This window comes from Pleurodeles waltl, chromosome 1_1 (genome assembly GCF_031143425.1).
Source record: "Pleurodeles waltl isolate 20211129_DDA chromosome 1_1, aPleWal1.hap1.20221129, whole genome shotgun sequence".
NCBI lineage: Eukaryota > Metazoa > Chordata > Amphibia > Caudata > Salamandridae > Pleurodeles > Pleurodeles waltl.
This window is the reverse complement of record NC_090436.1, coordinates 382,243,246-382,261,373: the sequence shown is the minus strand read 5'-3', so window position 1 is coordinate 382,261,373 and position 18,128 is coordinate 382,243,246. Positions and strand designations below refer to the sequence as shown.

At 43.8% G+C, this 18,128-nt stretch overlaps 1 protein-coding gene across 2 annotated transcripts in view; it reads right to left on the bottom strand.

Annotated features, from left to right (window-relative positions):
- The window catches only part of CDK7 (cyclin dependent kinase 7), a 210,639-nt gene that overhangs the window by 128,115 nt on the left and 64,396 nt on the right, over positions 1–18,128 (bottom strand). For both annotated transcript variants that reach the window (XM_069223135.1, XM_069223141.1), the window contains 2 exons: positions 12,155–12,223; positions 11,440–11,550 (listed from right to left, as the gene is read on the bottom strand). In XM_069223135.1, the coding sequence (XP_069079236.1) occupies positions 11,440–11,550; positions 12,155–12,223 (180 nt within the window). The remainder of the gene's footprint in view (positions 1–11,439; positions 11,551–12,154; positions 12,224–18,128) is intronic.

Here is an 18,128-nt window from a genome sequence, read left to right as displayed (position 1 = left end):
ACTAGTCACCCACACGTGGTGGTGGTCCGCCCTAAAACATGCAGTTTTATTACCATAATAGGAACCACACAACAAACGTTTAGTTTTTGAGAGCCCTGCTTTTTCTGAGGAAATGTCACGTCCCTTATGCTTGTGAGAGAGTCTTTCAAAGGGACGGCACTGCACTCTTTGTAAGAGCCATATTTTTTAGAAGGCTTCTTGAGAGGCTCATGAGGTGACTGAAATTCTGACTTTATACCTCTGCTTTATTTTATATTTTTATTTTTTAAAACTCTCCTTGAAGAGGAAAAATCCTGTCATCCCGAGAAACAGGATCTTCCTAGGCTTTAAGCTTTTGTAGCAACAGCAATAACCTCCCCTCTCTGTCTTTTAGGGTTTTTAGGAAAAAGTAGAGCAGATCTTAAAATCTTTTAGCTTGTGAGATGGGTAGAGGCAGTATGTGCAGTCCTTGTGTTGGTCTTCAGGATGCAGCCTCTTCTTCCCACAGGCTCCATGTGTCTAAAGACACCTTTTTTTAGACAGTCCTGATATTGTGGAGTCAGATTTGAAGCACATGATAACTGGTAGCAGTAGCTAGATACATAATCTGTCAAAGACTTAAAAGTAGGAAGAACTGAGCAGAGGTCAGGGAAGACTCCCTATACACAGTAGAAAATCGGAGAGACAGAAGACTCGGAGGGCAGTGCTGCAACCTGATTGGTTAAAGTTAGGTTTCCTTTAAATGATAGAAGCTGTTTAACATTACACTGCTTTAACAAATGTATCGTGGGACTCCCACTTCGACGGAAAATTATGAGAGCATGTGAATCTATGAAAGCTCCAATAAAGGAGAAAAAACGTTGTCTTCAATCAGCTGCCTGGTGGAGAGTATGTTGTAATGGGCAGGAAGACTAAGGGACAATTAGTTTGACTGCAAGTCCCTTGACATAAAAGGCGTCTTATATGAAGTTGAAAGCAATCTCTCCAACGGACTGTCCTTTGATGCCTTATGCTTCACAGTAGTGTCTCAACACCAATTAAGAGAATGCTTTACTGTTGAAAGTTATAAATATGACTTGGAGAAGATGTGCTGCCCTGCACTGTTAATTTGTCTGGCCTATTGATGTATTCTCAAGATAATTTTACTATCTGGAAGTCTGCATGAGGTGTCCCATGTTTTTCCTTTGTTGAACTGCGCTTTGGTAACTTATGGACATGCATAATCTACCACCAATTTAAGTCACCTCTATGGTGGCAGCGTGATTTTAATCCAGGATCACAGGCTTTTTATCTTGTACTCATGTTGGGAGACTCGATTGGCTCTCCTTGTAAAACGTCCATCCCTAGCATACCAACATAGGGGCATGTGGATGTTTTGGATCCATGTATCATGGTAACGTGTGAATGGTAGTTTCCACTGGGACAATGTGAAAGATGGTGGGTCTGACACAGACAGACTTTGCCCAGAGTCGACCTATCTGACTACACTTCTGTTTCAGATACACTCTTTGAAACTTGTGTTCCTCGTTAGGTGGAGGAGGCTGCCATCTCCTTTCCATTGTTCTAAGTAGGCTTTTGAGACTCCTCACCTCCTCTCTCTCTGTTCCTGGCTGCCGCCTAACAAAAAATGCCCTATGTTGCACTTTGCCCGGTGACAGATTACAACAATATCTTGTCCCCTTCCCCTCCCACCCCACAACCGCTTGGCTCCCACCCAACCCCAAACCCACCCACCCACCATCTCTGCTCCCCCTACCTCATACCCACCTTCCCCAGCCCCTCCCCCCCACCCCAATCTTTGAAGTCACCAATCCTAGGTCTGCACTGGAACGTAAGACATTCAATTAATGTTGACTGGAACGTGCCACTCACTGACCTTAGAAATTGTCAGATCAAGGCAGTTTCACTGATCTGGGACTAAGGGAGATCCCAAGAGTGGTGAAGCCATTAAACGCAGTAAAGGGCCCTCATGAATGACTACGTTCACAAGAGGGCTTTGCAGGGACTCTGGAGAGGACAGACTGGACTGTTCGTAGAGGCTACTCTGCCTTGTTCCCTTATTAGAGAGCTCACAGGATCCCAACCTCTCCTTTCTCCTTCAGCCCCAGAGAGAGACATCACAGCCAAATGTCCTAATTATCATGACCACAATGCCATTCTTCAGGCTGACAAGGGTGAGGCCTGAATTCTTGATGGCACTGATCTGCTTTTCCTGGACTTCATTTGGGCTGTTAAAATACTAAGACAAAGTTCTGATGCTGTGAAAAAAAAGAAAGGCAGAGGGATGCCCGTCTTAAACAAATAATGCCTTTTCCAGCTCAACTTCAGAGTGTCATTGGAAAATCATGGCACTTCCTATTACTTTGAGTTATATGACTGTTTGGATAACTGGGAAATGCAGGATTGCCAACACTGTAGAGAGAAAAAAAAACTCCTGTGGGAGACGGTTCAGACCAGAACCATGTGATGTTGTTTCTTGCTGAAAATGTATAAATGCTCATAAAAGAACACAGTAGCCAGTTCAATGAGGTCTAACAATGAACACCCTGCTATAGCAAACTGTAATAAAGATAAAAAGGAAATGGCCTTCTTCCATATTACAGAAGGGATGAAACATTAAAAAGGCTTTGTGCCTGGCCATGAAATTGAGACAATACTGTTCCTCTAAACCCTCAAATGCCAGTGTTTTGTAAGTGGTTTTGGACTTCCAAATAACTGTAAGAGAAGTATGAACCAGCAAACATTCATATCCTAATAATGTGTTCGCTCTGAGGTGGTGGCAATGTGAGGGATGAGGTTTAGACTTTTGGTGGAAGCCAAGAATTTAGCACTTGTATAGCTTATTTACTTTAATAGAAGAGCTGCATTGCCCTTCCAAAGGGGGAAGGTGGGGGGGGGGGGGGTCTGCTTTTGCTTTGATCCTAGGAAAATCTTCAGAAAACCAGCTCACTGGAGAAGCTGTGTGGAAGATGAATAAAATAAAAACCATCACCCAGGAGCTATGAGATCCTGGCCCCCCCAAACTGGTCAGCAGAATCAATAAAAAGTGAATCATCCACAGTTCCTTGAGCTGCATAAATATTTTCCGGTGACATGTTCCTCAACCTTCCAGTACAGTAAATGTATGATGAGCATATTTACAATTTCCAAGTATTGGGCCTTCACACGCCATGTCTTGGGTATGCTTTAGTTATCAATTATTGGAACAATCTCTCTAGTCTTTACAAAGACATTATCATTAGTAGTCCAGCTTTTCTCTCAACTCTGCAGCCCAGTTCAGAGTGGGAACTTGTAAAGTTTTGGGTACTGGCAGCCCAGGAAAGGTTAGACAATGCAGACATTTTCTGATATACAAGTCCCTAAAGATAGATACCACCGAAAAAAAATATTTTGGGCAATGTTTGAATATATTCACCCCCTTCCTAAATTTTGAAATCCAACCAAAACCAATTGTGAAAACCCTTAAAAGACCAGAAGCATTCCCTGATATACAGGTGGGAACATATCTGTCATAGGGTAATTACATTAATGTACACATCTCATTTGAAAATCACCAAATAAACAGTGCAAGTAGACCTTTGGTGCCAACATCTTGAAATGACTGCTCAAGTGCAGATACACCAATAATGAAATAGCCACATTGGGAGGGAGTATGACCTATAATAGATGTATAATAGCTCAACACAGTTGGGGATCAAGTGGCTTAGTGTTAAGTGTGTAGTTCTCCACTTAATACAGTGACTATTTCATTTCCAAACATAAGCAAAAGAAATGACCAAATAGAATAGGACAAAAATAAATAGGATAGCCAGAAGAAAGAACCAGTCAAAGGAAAATAACTGGGGTGGGCGTGAACTGAATAGGAAAACAACAATGCTACAGAACACTGATCACAAAGACAGATGCAAAAGCAAGAAAACATGCAAATACCTGAACGAGAAATTTCAAAGAAGTAGGAACCACTGAAAAGAGACAGTGTTTCTAGTTGAGAGCTGGAAAAGTTATGAAGCAGTTGTGAAGAGTTGGCTAACTTTTAACCATCTGTGGATTCTTGATGTGCATTACATTATTTCCTGGAACAATAATCTATAGTCTGCTCAGTACAACAGCCATACTTGTGCTCAAATCCCAAAACACTACTTTATCCATTGTACACTGTGAAGCAGGCCTTTTGTCGAGGAAGACAGCTTCGTAGATGCTTATCATGATTATCAACATGGGGAGAAGTCTTGATTTGGGGTTTTCTCTTCTTTAGGTCACTGCCAACTTCACTTGAAAAACTGTTTTGCAGCAGAGGCTCCTTGGAGGCACATCATTTTCAAGTCAGTGTAACTCAAGCCACTCTGTCATTAACACCACCCAGGACTAGTCAAGAGCCTAAATGAAGTAACATGGTAATCTAACTGAAGTGCAATGGGATTAGTGGCTCTTCATTATCAGTGGGAAATTACACACCCCATTCATGTTTTTGTTCACAGACCCACTGTCTGTCCCAAAGCAAAAACAGAACACCTACCCCAATGTTGGTCTTTTTGACGTGGAGTGCTTCACTATCAATTTAGATGCTAACAGATCTGCTGTCTTAAATTTTTTTTATGCCGATGTTCTTAACGTTTTCCTCGGCATCTACCAGGAGTGGTGAGAAAGATGTTATTTTTGCTATTTATTCCTTCTCCAAACACTGCTTTCAGAGAATTTCAGCACCTTCCCCTTACAGAGGCAGAACCCCTCAAGGCTTCTATGATGGATGAGAATCACCTGATGCAGACTTAAATGTGGATCTGGAACACATGCTGCAACTTCTATGAGCAAGCCCGTCAGACTCTTGCCATGTCTTTTCAGAATGTTTTGGCAGACGGAACACTTCTGGACAGTGAGGGGTTTGGCTGATACATGGTAGAGACCATTAAGGCATTTTTCCATTTAGTTTTTAACACAAGGATTACATTTCACAATCATGTGATAAGAGTTTGTAGATAAAGTAAAAAACAACTTTTTCTTCAAAGGAATAAAAATCACAGAGTGGGACATTACACCTCAAGAAGTCCAGTGGTGATGAATTGCTCACTGGCCCACTTTAAGTTCTCAGTTTTAAAACATATTTGGAAAATGTGTAAGGATTGCTCATGCTACCGTGTTAATTCTAAGGTTTTATTAGCCACTTAAAAAGTAAAAGAAAATAATGCAAACCAGTCTGTGTAGGTGGGCATTTAATCTTTCAAAGGAAAGCTAGGATCACACACCTAGATGAAGCTACCTAATGCTCATGAATTCAGTGAGGGTCATGGATAATTACTTTGAACAAGAGCAAAGGCTTCAATGAACATAAATAAAAGCAATCTTCAAGATGCTTGCATTACAAATTTTCCGAAGCAGCAGAAAGGGACAGAAAGAAAATAAAAGTTACTTACCACTAACTGTAGATTTCCAGTATTGGTATCTTTCATAGATTCACATTATTGAATAATTCCCTGACATGTAAGTGGGAGTGCCATAACCATAGAAAGCAATATTAAAAAAACCTACACAGAAGTCAATGTTAAGACATTGACTTTAATAGCTTATCAGCATCATTTAAAAATACCTGCAGTCCAGCCAATCATGCAACAGCACCCTTTACAACCCTCAACACAGACTTCAGTCTCTCAGATTTTCCAGCACACGTGAGATGTACACTCAATAGTAGTAAGGGGGATCCTCTATGGGGAGGGTGAGTTGCATATGAATCTATGAAAGATGGCAATACTGGAGAACTACTTTTACAGGTTAGTTACTGATTTTATTCTTCAGTATTGAATCTTTCATAGATTCACATGCCTGAATCAGAATAGTCAGCATTCAGTATTTGCACATAAAATCACTGAAAAAGATGACGTAATATTGCTTGCCCCACAACCAAATCAGTTTTGTCAACCAAATCCAGGCAGTAATGCTGTGTAAAAGTGTGTCTGCTGGACCAGGTTGCTGCTCAATAGATTTGCTGAATAGGCACACCAGCAAAGAGGTGTGGTAGTGGAGATGACTGTAGTGGAATGAGCTTTAACGTTACATGTTAAGGGTCTGCCTGCCTGAGTGTGGCAGAATTGGATGGCTGTTGCGATCCACCTTGTTGTAGTTTCGTTGGTCACTGGAAATCCCCTTCGTAAAGTTCCATAGGCTATGAACAACTGATCAGCCTTATTCTGTGCAAATAACATTTTATACATTTCTTAATGTTCAAAGTATGCAGAGTTTTTCCGCCATTGTTTGTGGATTGGGAAAGAAATTCATAGAATTATAGGCTCATTAAGGTGAAACTCCTAAGGTCATTTTTGGTATAAACTTGGGCTTGTTCTTAAGATGACAATGTCCGGTTTAAATTGAAGGAATGGATGCTTGATGGAAAATGCTTGTATGTCACTAATCCTTCTTGCTGAAGTTAGTGCCAGAAGTAACAATGCCTTCCATGTTACACATTTTAACTCTGCTTTGTGGATTGGTCCAAATGGATGTCTCATTAATTGGCTCAGTACTACATTGAGATGCCAAGCAGGAGGAACTTCCTTCTCTGGAGGGAAAACCCTGAACAGTCCTTTGAGGAATTGTCTGATAATTCTTGCCGACCGAAGGGCGGTCAGCTGTCCTCCTAAAACGGGATATCGCCCCACGATGTGCTCCAGTGTGGGAGACCAGTTTTCGCCACATGAAGGTACAGCAGTATCTGCTCCGGATTTGAAGAAATCGGATGTATACTTTTCTCTTGGCACCACAAAAAAAAACTGTTTCATTTGGGTTTATATGCTTTATTGGTAGTGTCAGCTCTGGCTCCTGCTAAGATCTCCCTGCAGTCTGTTGGGATATCAAAGTTTATTAATTAATTGAACTCAAGAGGCAAGGCCAACAAATCTAGCGAAGTAGCATTGGGATGGAGTATCTTACCATTGTTCATTGTCAGCAAAGTTGGAATGGCCTCCAGTTGAATGGGCGCCAACGGTGCGGGAGCCATTTGGGAGCAATGAGGATCATTTGGCATGGTTGTCTTTTCATTTTCTTGAGGAACCTCACCATCAACGGGATCGGAGAAAAACTGTAAGCAAATATTTTCTGACATCTTATCCAAAATGCATTCCTCCATGACCCTTTCTGTGGATGCCAGCTTGCGTAAAATTGGCATTTCCTGTTGGTGCTGGCAGCAAACAGATGTGGCTTGCCCCAGCAAGTGAAGATCAGTCTGCTGATTGAGTTCCCATTTGTGGCAGTTGATATTTGTCCTGCTTAATTTGTCCGCCAACACGTTGGTTGCTCCGGGCACATGTTCACCCTTGAGAGTTATCTGATTTTTGTAGTTCCCACTTCCAGATTGTTTGCACCTCTTGTGATAGGGCTGATGATCTGGTTCCTCCTTGCTTGTTGATGTAATGCATGCTGGTGGTATTGGCCGTTTGGATTATTATGGCTGAGCATTCTATTCTGGGGAGGAATGTTAAAAGGGCAAGCTTTATGGCTTTGAGTTCCAGGAGACTGATATGGAATTTCCTTTCAGATGTACTCGCTTTCCTGCTTACAAGGAGATCTTGGAGATCAGCTCCCCAGCCCTCGAATGACGAACCTGTTATGAGAAAATCTGATACCCGAGAGAGAAAAGACAGTCCCTTGGCAATGTTGCTCTGCTGAGCCCACCACTACATTGATGTTACCATGTTTGGTGTAATCCGAATGATGTCTTCAAATGACCCTTGCACTTGTATCCATTGCGGGTCTAGTTCTTCCAGCAACGGGTGCATGTGCAGCCTGCAACTTGGTACTACAAGGATGCAACATTATACCATACTCAGGAGTGACATGAACTGTAAAACTTTTTTTTACACTGATTGCCTCTCCTCTGAGATGAATGCTTTTTCTTTGGTGGTGTCGAAGACTGCAACAAGGAAAGTCAGCTTCATTGTTGGAAGGAAGGATGATTTCTGCTTGTTTACTGCTAGACCTAATTTTCTGAAAAGGGCAAGGCAGAGTGTGGTGACTGTTGTGACTTGGAGGGATGTTGGAGATTTTAGTAACCAATGATCCAGGTATGGGAATACCTGCATTCCCCTCCATCTTAGACGAGCTGCCATTTGATCTAGACACTTGGTAAATATACACAGGGCTGATTTTAGTGCAAAGGCGAGAACTGGTAGTGGGTGCCAGCTACCTTGAATCGTTTGTACTTGCAATGTTTTGGATGAAATGGTACATGGACATTTGCATCCTGGAAGTCTAGAGCCGTCACGTGGTCCCTATGTTTGAATAGATGTAAGATATCTTGCATGGTGACCACGCGAAAGGACTGTTTTTTCCCCAAGTACTTGTTGAGTCTCTAAAGGTGTAAAATATGGCGCCAGTCTCCTGATTTTTTTCCTCATCAGGAAGAAACAAGAGTAGAAACTAACTTCCCTCTGTGTCTCCTGGACCTATTTGATAGCCCCTTTTGCTATCAAGGTTTGAAAAGCTTCTCGATAAGAGAATTAACCTAGAGACTCTGCTGTGTCTGTATCAGCCTTGGTACCCTGTAGAGCATTGTCAATATGCTTGCCAAATAATGCTTCACCGTTGTATGGCATATCTAAGATCTTGCTTTGAATCTCTGGTCTGAATAATGTTGCTTTCGGCCAGCCTTGTTCTCTTAGTACAGCTGCTCTGGCTAATTGTCTGAAACCTGTAGAGGAGATATCTATTGCGCAGTCTATTATATTGAGCCACGTCAGACCACATTTGCCTGTCAAACCGTCCTAAGATTGCCAGGGAGTTGGCTGCTCTGAAGAAGCGCTTGCTTATATTGTCTAGGCAACATCCACCCCTATCTGGTGGTGTTGTGATAGGGGCTGAGGGGGGTCTTGGAACGCTGCAGTGTCACTTGATAGATGACGGAATTCGGTTTGGAGTGGCCAATTAGACATGCCAGTGAATCATCTGGTGCTTTGTACTTTCTGTCTAGTCTAGGCATTACTGCAGACACTCTAGCAGGATTTTTCATTGTTTATATACCCTCCTGCCAAATAAATCCACAATTGAGATAGCTCTTATAAATCTCCTCCTGGGTTCCTTAAAATCATAAAGGAAGCCATCTGTTTTTTGGTGGTCAAAGGGAGTTGAAATCTCCTTGCTTCCCTTTCCATGATGTTATGAAAACCACCAATATCAGGTGGTGAATCCACTGGTGGCAGTGCAGGAGGAGAAGATGTGGGTAGCAAATAATCATTCCATTCACTGTGTATGGAGGCAGTGTCACGTATCTCACCCTCTTACGCATCCTCATCCGAGGTCTGCGGATCACCACCTGGTGGGTCCGCCAATGTCCTAGACAGTGATGGTAAAGGGGTCACTGGCATTTGTAAAGTGCAAGGTTGCTGTATTAGTGTTCGTGGTTGCAGAGACTGAAGAGGTGTTTGCGGTTCTGATAGAGGTACTGCTGAAGCTGGGTCTGGGAACTGCTGATAGTAATCGTGGAGCATATGTGGGAGCCTAAAAACCCAGTCTACTGGTAACTGCATTGACTTTTCCAACTGTAGACTTTGAATACGAGTACAGTCTTCATCATAAAGTTCTTTGCGTACATAATACTGCCCATCATCGTCTTGACATTTATCATGTAATTCTGATGGGCTATGTGCCAGTCTAAATGGACCTTCATCTGAATCATCGTCAAATAGATGTGTAGGTGGACACACATGCATATGAGTGTCTTGGTATTTAATGTGTCTGAAGGGGCATGGCAGAAACAGGCATCAGAGGTGCGTTCATGAATGGTGGTAAATGTCATTAATGTGTTCGTGGACTGGAAGTCAGTCATCGACGAGGGCTTTCTTAGTGTTGACATCAGTGGTGGTACCATTGTCAATGGTGCTGGCACAGACTATGTCTTTGTCATCGTCAACGACTTAGTTGACGGTGCAGCCACTGAAGGAGTCTTCATCGTCTAAGGTTTTGTAGACTGGGCTGCAGTCGACAGTGGTTTCACTGACAGCATCATCACAGGTGCTTTGGTGTAGACGCGGCTGAACTTTTCATAATTGTACTAGCCACTATGTGGGAGGATGGTGTCGTTGTTGACAGTACCTTAGCGGTCATAGTAACCTTTAAAACCACTAGAGATGAGGATATTATCATTGGTGATACTGCTGAAGTGAAGGTCGATGTCATGATGGTGGTAGTGGTCACTGACAATGGTATAGTTGACGATGCAATCGTCCACGGTAAAAATGTAGATGAAAACTGGAATTGTGACCCAGAACCTGGGTCTGTCACAAACAGAAGATATTTTTAAGTCCTTTTCATAGAAATTTGTATTATAGAGGGTGATGGAAGGTTCAGAGTGATTTTTCTGTGAGGAAATGTTTTCCTTGACTGCAATTTGTAAATGCTCCTTAGGTTTTTTTATGCTTTTCTGAATGTCCATGATGTGTTTTCTTGGCAGCCTTTTTAGGTGGCTCTGAAGGCTCCTTATGATGTGATTTCCCTCTTTTGAAGGACTTTTCCTGTCATAGAGGAGTGGTCACTATCCTCCTTAGAGAGAGGATGTTCTTTTGAGTTCAGCTTTTGCAGCCACAACAATAATCTTCCCTCTCTGTCTTTCAGAGCTTTCTTCGAAAAAGTGTGACAAATCTCCAGATGGATGCAGTAAATGCACTTTTTAGGAGGGTTCACTGAGTACAACAGGTTCCACAAGGCCTAAATAAAACTCTTCTGGGTTGTTCTGATATTGTCAGGTAGTATGAGCTTAGAGACTATAAATATACATGAGACTGAAAGTGAAACTTCTTGAGTGCAGATTTGTTCAAGAGAGACCTGAGCAGAGCTCACGAAGACTCCCATCACACAACATGCGGTAGAAAATCCGAGGGAGTGGAGCCTCTGTGGTGAGGATTTTAAAGGGTCCTGTCACATGATTGGCTGGACTTTGGGTCTTTTTAATTGATGCTGATAAGCTATTAAAGTGAATGTATTTTAAGATTGACTTCCAAGTAGGTTTTTTATTACTTCTTTCTATGGTACTATGGGACTCCCGCTTCGATGACGGGCAAAGAGTCAAGCATGTGAATCTATGAAAGATCCATACTGGAAAACAAATGTTTCCTGACTAAATATTGATAGTGTTAAGAATTAGCAGGAGCTAAACCAAGATTTCCCTCATTTGAGGTGCAGTGGAAGAATCTACAACGACCTCATATGGTGTAAATTAAAGCCCATTCAATCGCTGGCTGCTGGTGAAGAGGAGCGAGCTACAAAGATTGGCTATTGTTTTAATGTTATCTTAAAATGCTAGGAAATTAAATTCATCAACAATTCTCTGCCTGACAACAGGGAATATTTCAAGCAAGAGAATTACCTACTATGCTAGAGAAACATGAATATTTGCTGTGATTCCAATACCGTTATTCTTCTAGGACATCTTCAAAACAGAATCAAAAGTACACTTGATAAATACACTTTATGAATACTTACTCTGTGTAAAATCCAGAGATGGTGCAAATATTCTAAGCCTTGAAGCGTCATCAGCATATATGATTTTATGTGAGCTGGAGTGAGCACAAGACTTGTGTCCTTTATTATAACCTGCAAAACAGTTGCATTTGTACTTTGAGGACTTTAGATTAAGACCTTTGTTGAAATTCTATTTATTATTACCATAAATTTGCATTTTGTAAATACAGGATCAGCTAAGAAACCACTGAAAATCTGTTCTCATCACTAGCCAACAAGAGAGGTAAAATGTTTAAGCTAAAGTTGAACCTTTATATCTCATGTGTAATAAACACAAACTATTGCTTTAAAAGGTCACATTTTCACATAATATGGCTTGCTGTTTAGACACTCTAAATAACTTGTCAAAGAGCCTAGGCATGCACTGTTCAAAACAGTAATTTGTATACATTGTTCTACATCTAGTATATAAAATCTGCCACAAACCTATTAAGATGTAGGAGGAATTAACAGCCACAAGACACTAAAGAATGTTACTGAAAAATAAAATCTAAAACCCAGTTTTAGTGAAACTCACTAGATGGTGAAACCAATGATAATTATTTTAAAAAGTGGGATAATAATTTAAGCAGTAGAAATAAGAACCTTGTATAAGCCTGGCCTTATTGTCTATCATAAGCTAGCTTTGACATTTTCTGAATTCATAATAGAAGAGTTACAAATCAATCCTCTTTACCTCCAAGTCAGTTTCCATAAAATCAAACACAAGACTGATGTTGGACTTGTGGCCAAACGCATCAATGAGCTGCAAATACAAGTATGAAAAATTAGAACACATTTTGTAAAACGTATCTAATTTGCTGGACAGATAAAGTTCAAAACAGAAAGAAAACGTGTCATGAAAAGAAAAAGGATATCTGCCATTCTACGAAATCCAATGGACTTAGTTTCCACCTCTATATAGTAACAGCAAGGAAAATGGAACTGATTTCTCTGTTTAAAGTCTTACCGACCAATACGTCTAATCAACATCAACTGCAATATTTTTTTCCAAATTGGTTTCAAGGCCTTGGATAAGTGGGTCAGCAATGGGGCAATCCTTTCACCCGTAGAAGGTGGCTTTAGAGAGGGGCTGGTCACAATTGATCAGATTTTTACCTTTCTAAACCTAATTTGCAAGACCAGCACAGTGACAAAAATGACTTCTAGTCCGCCTTTAATCTGGTATTAAGAATCCTCCTTTGGGAGAAATTCTCCATTCTTGTCATAGAGCGAGGCCTTCTGTCCTTAATCCAAATATTACACCCAGGAACCTCCACTCAGGACAGAAAGTCAGAAGAGGCAACTCAGCAGGAAATTGTACACTAACAGGGGTGTCAAACAAAGCTGCCTTGTAGCTCCTCTTTTTTTTCTCTCTCTAGATTAATGATTTATACTATGAAGTTCTGAAAGAGTCACCTGATATCAATTAATGGTTCAAAATCCCACCATTACAGTATGCAGAAGATTATATTCTTATAGTAGAGACCCCCAAATCCCTGCAGGCCAAGTTCCTAGTGATGGAAACGTATTGTACAACAAATTGGTAGTTAACAACAATAAATATAAGATAGAGACCTTCAGGAGAAAGCACCCATTGAAATGTTCATTCTTTTTAAAATCAAGAAAAACTTAAGGAAGTGGCTTCTTTTAAATATTCAGGTGTTATAATAACTAAAAACACTATGGTCATATGAGCATGTCAAACAAAAACTTAGAGCAATGCAACTCTCATACATGCTCCTCTTCCCTGCACGACTCACGGTCCTTATGGCCAGAAAGGCGTACTTCTTTGAATCCCTGGAGGAGGTGTGAGACTGGCTGACCGAGGGGGGGCGTCTGTCTGAGCCCGGAGGGGACCCCTGAAACCAGTGGGAGAGCCCTCTCGTGACGGACCCCCCCCCCCCCCCCCATTAGGGGGACCCCGGAAGAGCCGGAGGCGTACCAGATCCCGAAAGGGGAGGCGAAAAGACTCAGACACTCTTACGAACAGCGAGGCGGCTCGAGACCCTGGTTCACAGACGGAGAGGGCCCCCACCGATTCCCCGGAGTTTCGGGACTCGGCTCGAACTGCAGACGACAACCGCCTGAGCCAGTCCCCGGTGCTCGGCTAATATGAGACACATGGCTCTCATCGGGGTGTGCGGGGTGGCCAGGGCCGCCCGGTTCGCACCTGCAGGCCCTGAAGGAGACATCACTGGTGGCTCAGTACCTCTTTAGCGCATGCCACGTATGGCTTGACTTATGACCGTTAATTGCAATTGATCTGACTAAAGGGAGGGGTCCACCACTCCACTCCAATGACAGTCCTTCCGTCTGTTTTGTTCTGGTTGGGTATTGGGGCGACAGATGCTTCCGGGGTGGGAGTATGGGGAGGGGGGTGGTTGGGGGGGGGGTGAAGAGTTTGAAACGGGTTTAGATAGTAATGTGTTGATAAGTTTTCCTTGTTGCCTTAATATTTCATTGTTACGCTTGAAACGGTCGTCCCTAGGTCCACAGGCAGACACTCCGCAATATATAGCAACCACGCAACCCACGCCTGGCCCTCACTGACTCAGATCATCTCATGGAATGTAAACAGCCTGTTAGATAAGATCAAGAGATCCGCAGTATTCAATACTCTCTGCAGATATTCCCCCTCAGTGGTCCTATTACAAGAAACCCACCTCCCCGGGTCTAGATGACCCATGCTCTCATGAGGGGGATACGACAGTTTATCACGCGGGCTTCTCCAGAGGCTCTAGAGGGGTGGCTATTTTACTACATCATTCATTACCTATGGTGATTACAGCCACGCAATCTGACCCACAGGGCAGATTTGTAGTAGTCACAGGGATACTTCACGGATCACCGTTAAACCTTGTATGTGCGTATGTCCCCCCCCCCCAGCGGGACTTGATGCCTTCCTAGTCTCGCTCCGCCAGGTAACAGCGGGACTCCCTCAAGGGACCACCCTGTGGGGAGGGGACTTCAACGCCGTTCTTGACCCCAGTCTAGATGTATCCGGCGATGTTACCGCTAGTAGATCCAACCGGGCTTCGAGTTTTAGACATTACCAGTGTCACGGAAGCGGAGATACTGCCTTGTGGGGTCTCGGACCACACACCGGTACGTGTCCGGCTGGGCGGAGCGGACCCCGCCAGATGCCCGGTGTGGCGCCTGAACGCATGGTACCTGCAAGACGACTACACCCTTGAGGTTAGGGACCATCTCGCTCAATATTTCGATCTGAACCTGGGATCGGTCCGATCTCCACGCACAATATGGGCCGCCTGTAAAGCCACTCTCAGAGGACATGCCAAATATCTCCTTCGTTCATGTGTACGTGCCCGAAATTCATGAGTGTCTGAGTTGGAGGCCAGGGCATTAAGCCTGAAGCGCCAACAAGCGACCTCAACGTCGGCCTCCAACCTGAGGCAGCTCACTATGGTTAGAGACGAAATTAGGCACTTAGTGCTAGAATCAGCAAAACATATTTGGAGGGCCTCAGCCGCCCGAGTGTATGGTTGGGGGGACAAAAATGGGAAGCTTCTACATTGGCTGGCCACCCGCCCTCTAGCTAATAGAGTCATACCTGAAATTATGGCGGACTCAGGTTCTCTTTCCAAAACACCCATTGAAGTCTCACAAAGTTTTGCCTCCTACAACGCTCGCTTATATACAGAGCATCCCCAGCCCACCATTGAGAGAGAGTCCCCCCTTCTAAACGATATAACTCTTCCCAGAGTTTCCCTGGCGACAAGGAATAGGTTAGACGAAGCTATTAGCCTCACGGAAGGGCCAGATGGATTCCCGGCAGAACTATACAGCAAATGCGGCGATATCCTGGGTCCCCACCTGCTTAGTATGTACAAGGAAGCCGAGAGACAGGGCCGTTTCCCTGCTGGGATCGACCAAGCCACAATTGTAGTGATCCCCAAGACCCAACCCCCGTTGCGGCACTGTTCGGCATATCGGCCCATCTCCCTTCTAAATACCGAGATCAAAGTGCTGTCCTCAATCCTTGCCTCCAGATTGAAGGAGGTAATGCCCACATTGGTGCATCCCGACCAGTGCGGCTTTATGCCCACCCATAGCACTAGGCACTGCATTAGACAGTTACATCTGGCCCTGGCGCACCACAAGACCTTGTCTCACACCCCCTTGGTGTTACTTCTGCTCGACTTTGAAAAAGCCTTTGATACAGTAGATTGGTCCTACCTCGATCACGTTCTGCAAAGAAACGGACTCAGGCCTAAATTCCGAGGCCTGGTGAGTCTGCTCTGCTCTGCTCTGACGGCCCGGGTCCAGGTGAACAGGGTGGTCTCTGACCCGTTCCCCATTGGCAGTGGCACCCGACAAGGGTGCCCGCTATCCCCTCTGCTCTTTGCACTAACAATAGAGCCCCTGGCAATACTGGTGCGAGAGGACCCTCTGATTGAGGGTTGGTCCTGGCCTGCTTGATCAGAGGACCGTGTGGAGCTATACGCAGACGATGTCCTATTATACATTTCCAACCCGGCCACGAGCGGTCCTCGCATTTTACAAATTCTGGGCCTCTTCGCGGAGGCCTCAGGGCTGACTCTAAACCCCAGCAAGTCTCTGTTGGTCCCCCTCCATCGCTCCCGAGACTGTGTGGACTGGCAACAAAACATCCCAGTGCAGAGAAACAGTTTTTAATACTTGGGAATACATGTTTCACTACTCCCCGAGTTAACATGGGAACTCAACATTACACCACTAACTAGAAGAATCAGGAATGACCTCCAGCGCTGGAGGACTCTCCCCCTCAATCTGCTCGGCAGAATAGCACTCTATAAGATGATGATCCTCCCCAGACTCCTTTACCTACTGCAAAACTTTCTGCATCCCATCCCCAAGAGATGGTTCAGGGAGATGGACTCGTTAGCGCGCCAATTCATATGGAACGGCACCTGTCCACGACTGGTGCTCAAAACCTGCCAGAGAGATGTCTACAATGAGGGATTGTGCATGTCCAACATCCATTATTATCACCTTGCGATGCACCTGCTCGTCATTAACAACTGGGTGGGGGGTGGATGGACAGATCCGGCATACCGACTGGAACTTCAAACACTGAGCTACCTGCGGATCTTTGATGCCCTGTACGGGGGCCTCATCTCCCGGGATGTCCCAGATGTGACTAAAGTGATCTTACTGGGATGGCGGGCGGCCCAGAAGGTGTCGAGATGGTGGGGGGGCGCCTAACCCAGCAGACCCCGTTATGACACGGGAAACACTTAACGGAGGTAGCGGGCCTGGAGGGATTTCAGAAATGGGACAATATAGGTATTTCCACACTGGGCGACGTTTGGGGCGGGTCACACATACGATCCTTTGAGGACCTCCAGAAACTCTTTTCACTAAACAAGACACAATTCCATAAATATCTCCAGCTCCGCCACGCTGTAGTGCTTTCCTCTTATCTAGTTTTAAGCACTAACATAACACACCAGAAATGCACTTCTGAGGTCAAAGAAGACTTTTATTGTTGTTAATTCTTCCCCAACCACAATATTTATGAATGACGAATTAGTAGCTTTCAAGCCCGCGTTAATCAAACAAAATATATCAGTTTGCAATATACACAGCAGGTTATATTTATAAGATATTGAATGCAAAGCAAAACAAATACTTCACCGTGTGGGAAACTATTTACAGCTTCATCTTTCTAAGGTCTGCAAGCTGATGACCCCCTGTCAGCCGCGAGAAAGAGATTCATCTACCCACACGGGATTGCTGGCAGCTGGCGCCAAGCTCCAGCACGAGGTCCGGCAGATTCGAATCTGAATCTCTGCAGCCTGTGACATTCGTTACAAAGGTGTGCCCCCTCCTCTCAGACCTGGGAAAACTGAGCAAGCCTTTTGGAGACTGGCCAGGTCTCCGAGACTACTCCTGTTCCCAAGCTCAAGCGGAGAAAAACAACCCATGTACCCTCTCTTATCAGGTCTAGTCTACTTTGAGACAAACATCTTGGTTCATCTTGTGCAAAAACACAGCTTGGAAAAATACAGCTTGGATTCTCAACTGCAAGATCTAACTCCACGTTAAAGGCAATAGGCAGCTAACCTAAATATCAAATGCAATGTCTTATATCATGTCAAAGCCCATAGGCAACTAAGCTGAATATATGATATCATGTCAAAGCCAATAGGCAGAATATCTAATAGCATGTCAAAGTCAATAGGCAGCTAAACTGAATACATCATGTCAAAGCCAATAGGAATGCAATGTCAAAGCCAATAGGCGGCTAGACTGGATACAGCATGTCAAAGCCAATAGGCAGAATACAGAAAGTAATGGCTAATGCCATGTCAAAGCCAATAGGCAGCTAAACTGAATACATCATGTCAAAGTCAATAGGCATAATACAGAATGTAATGGCTAATGCAATGTCAAAGCCAATAGGCGGCGAAACTGGATACAGAAAGTAATGGCTAATGCCATGTCAAAGCCCATAGGCGGCTAAACTAAACAAAACATACCATGTGCTACTGGTGAACATTGAGCAACTAATATGCGCAGGGGTGAAACACAAAGTCATTGGTCAAACAAACTCCATTAATGGCATTACACACGCCCTACTAGTACACGTCCAGGCAGGGGATAACATACCTGAATATAGCCCTATGGAGGCAAAGGCACTGATGGGGAGCCTGGGCAAGGGAGGT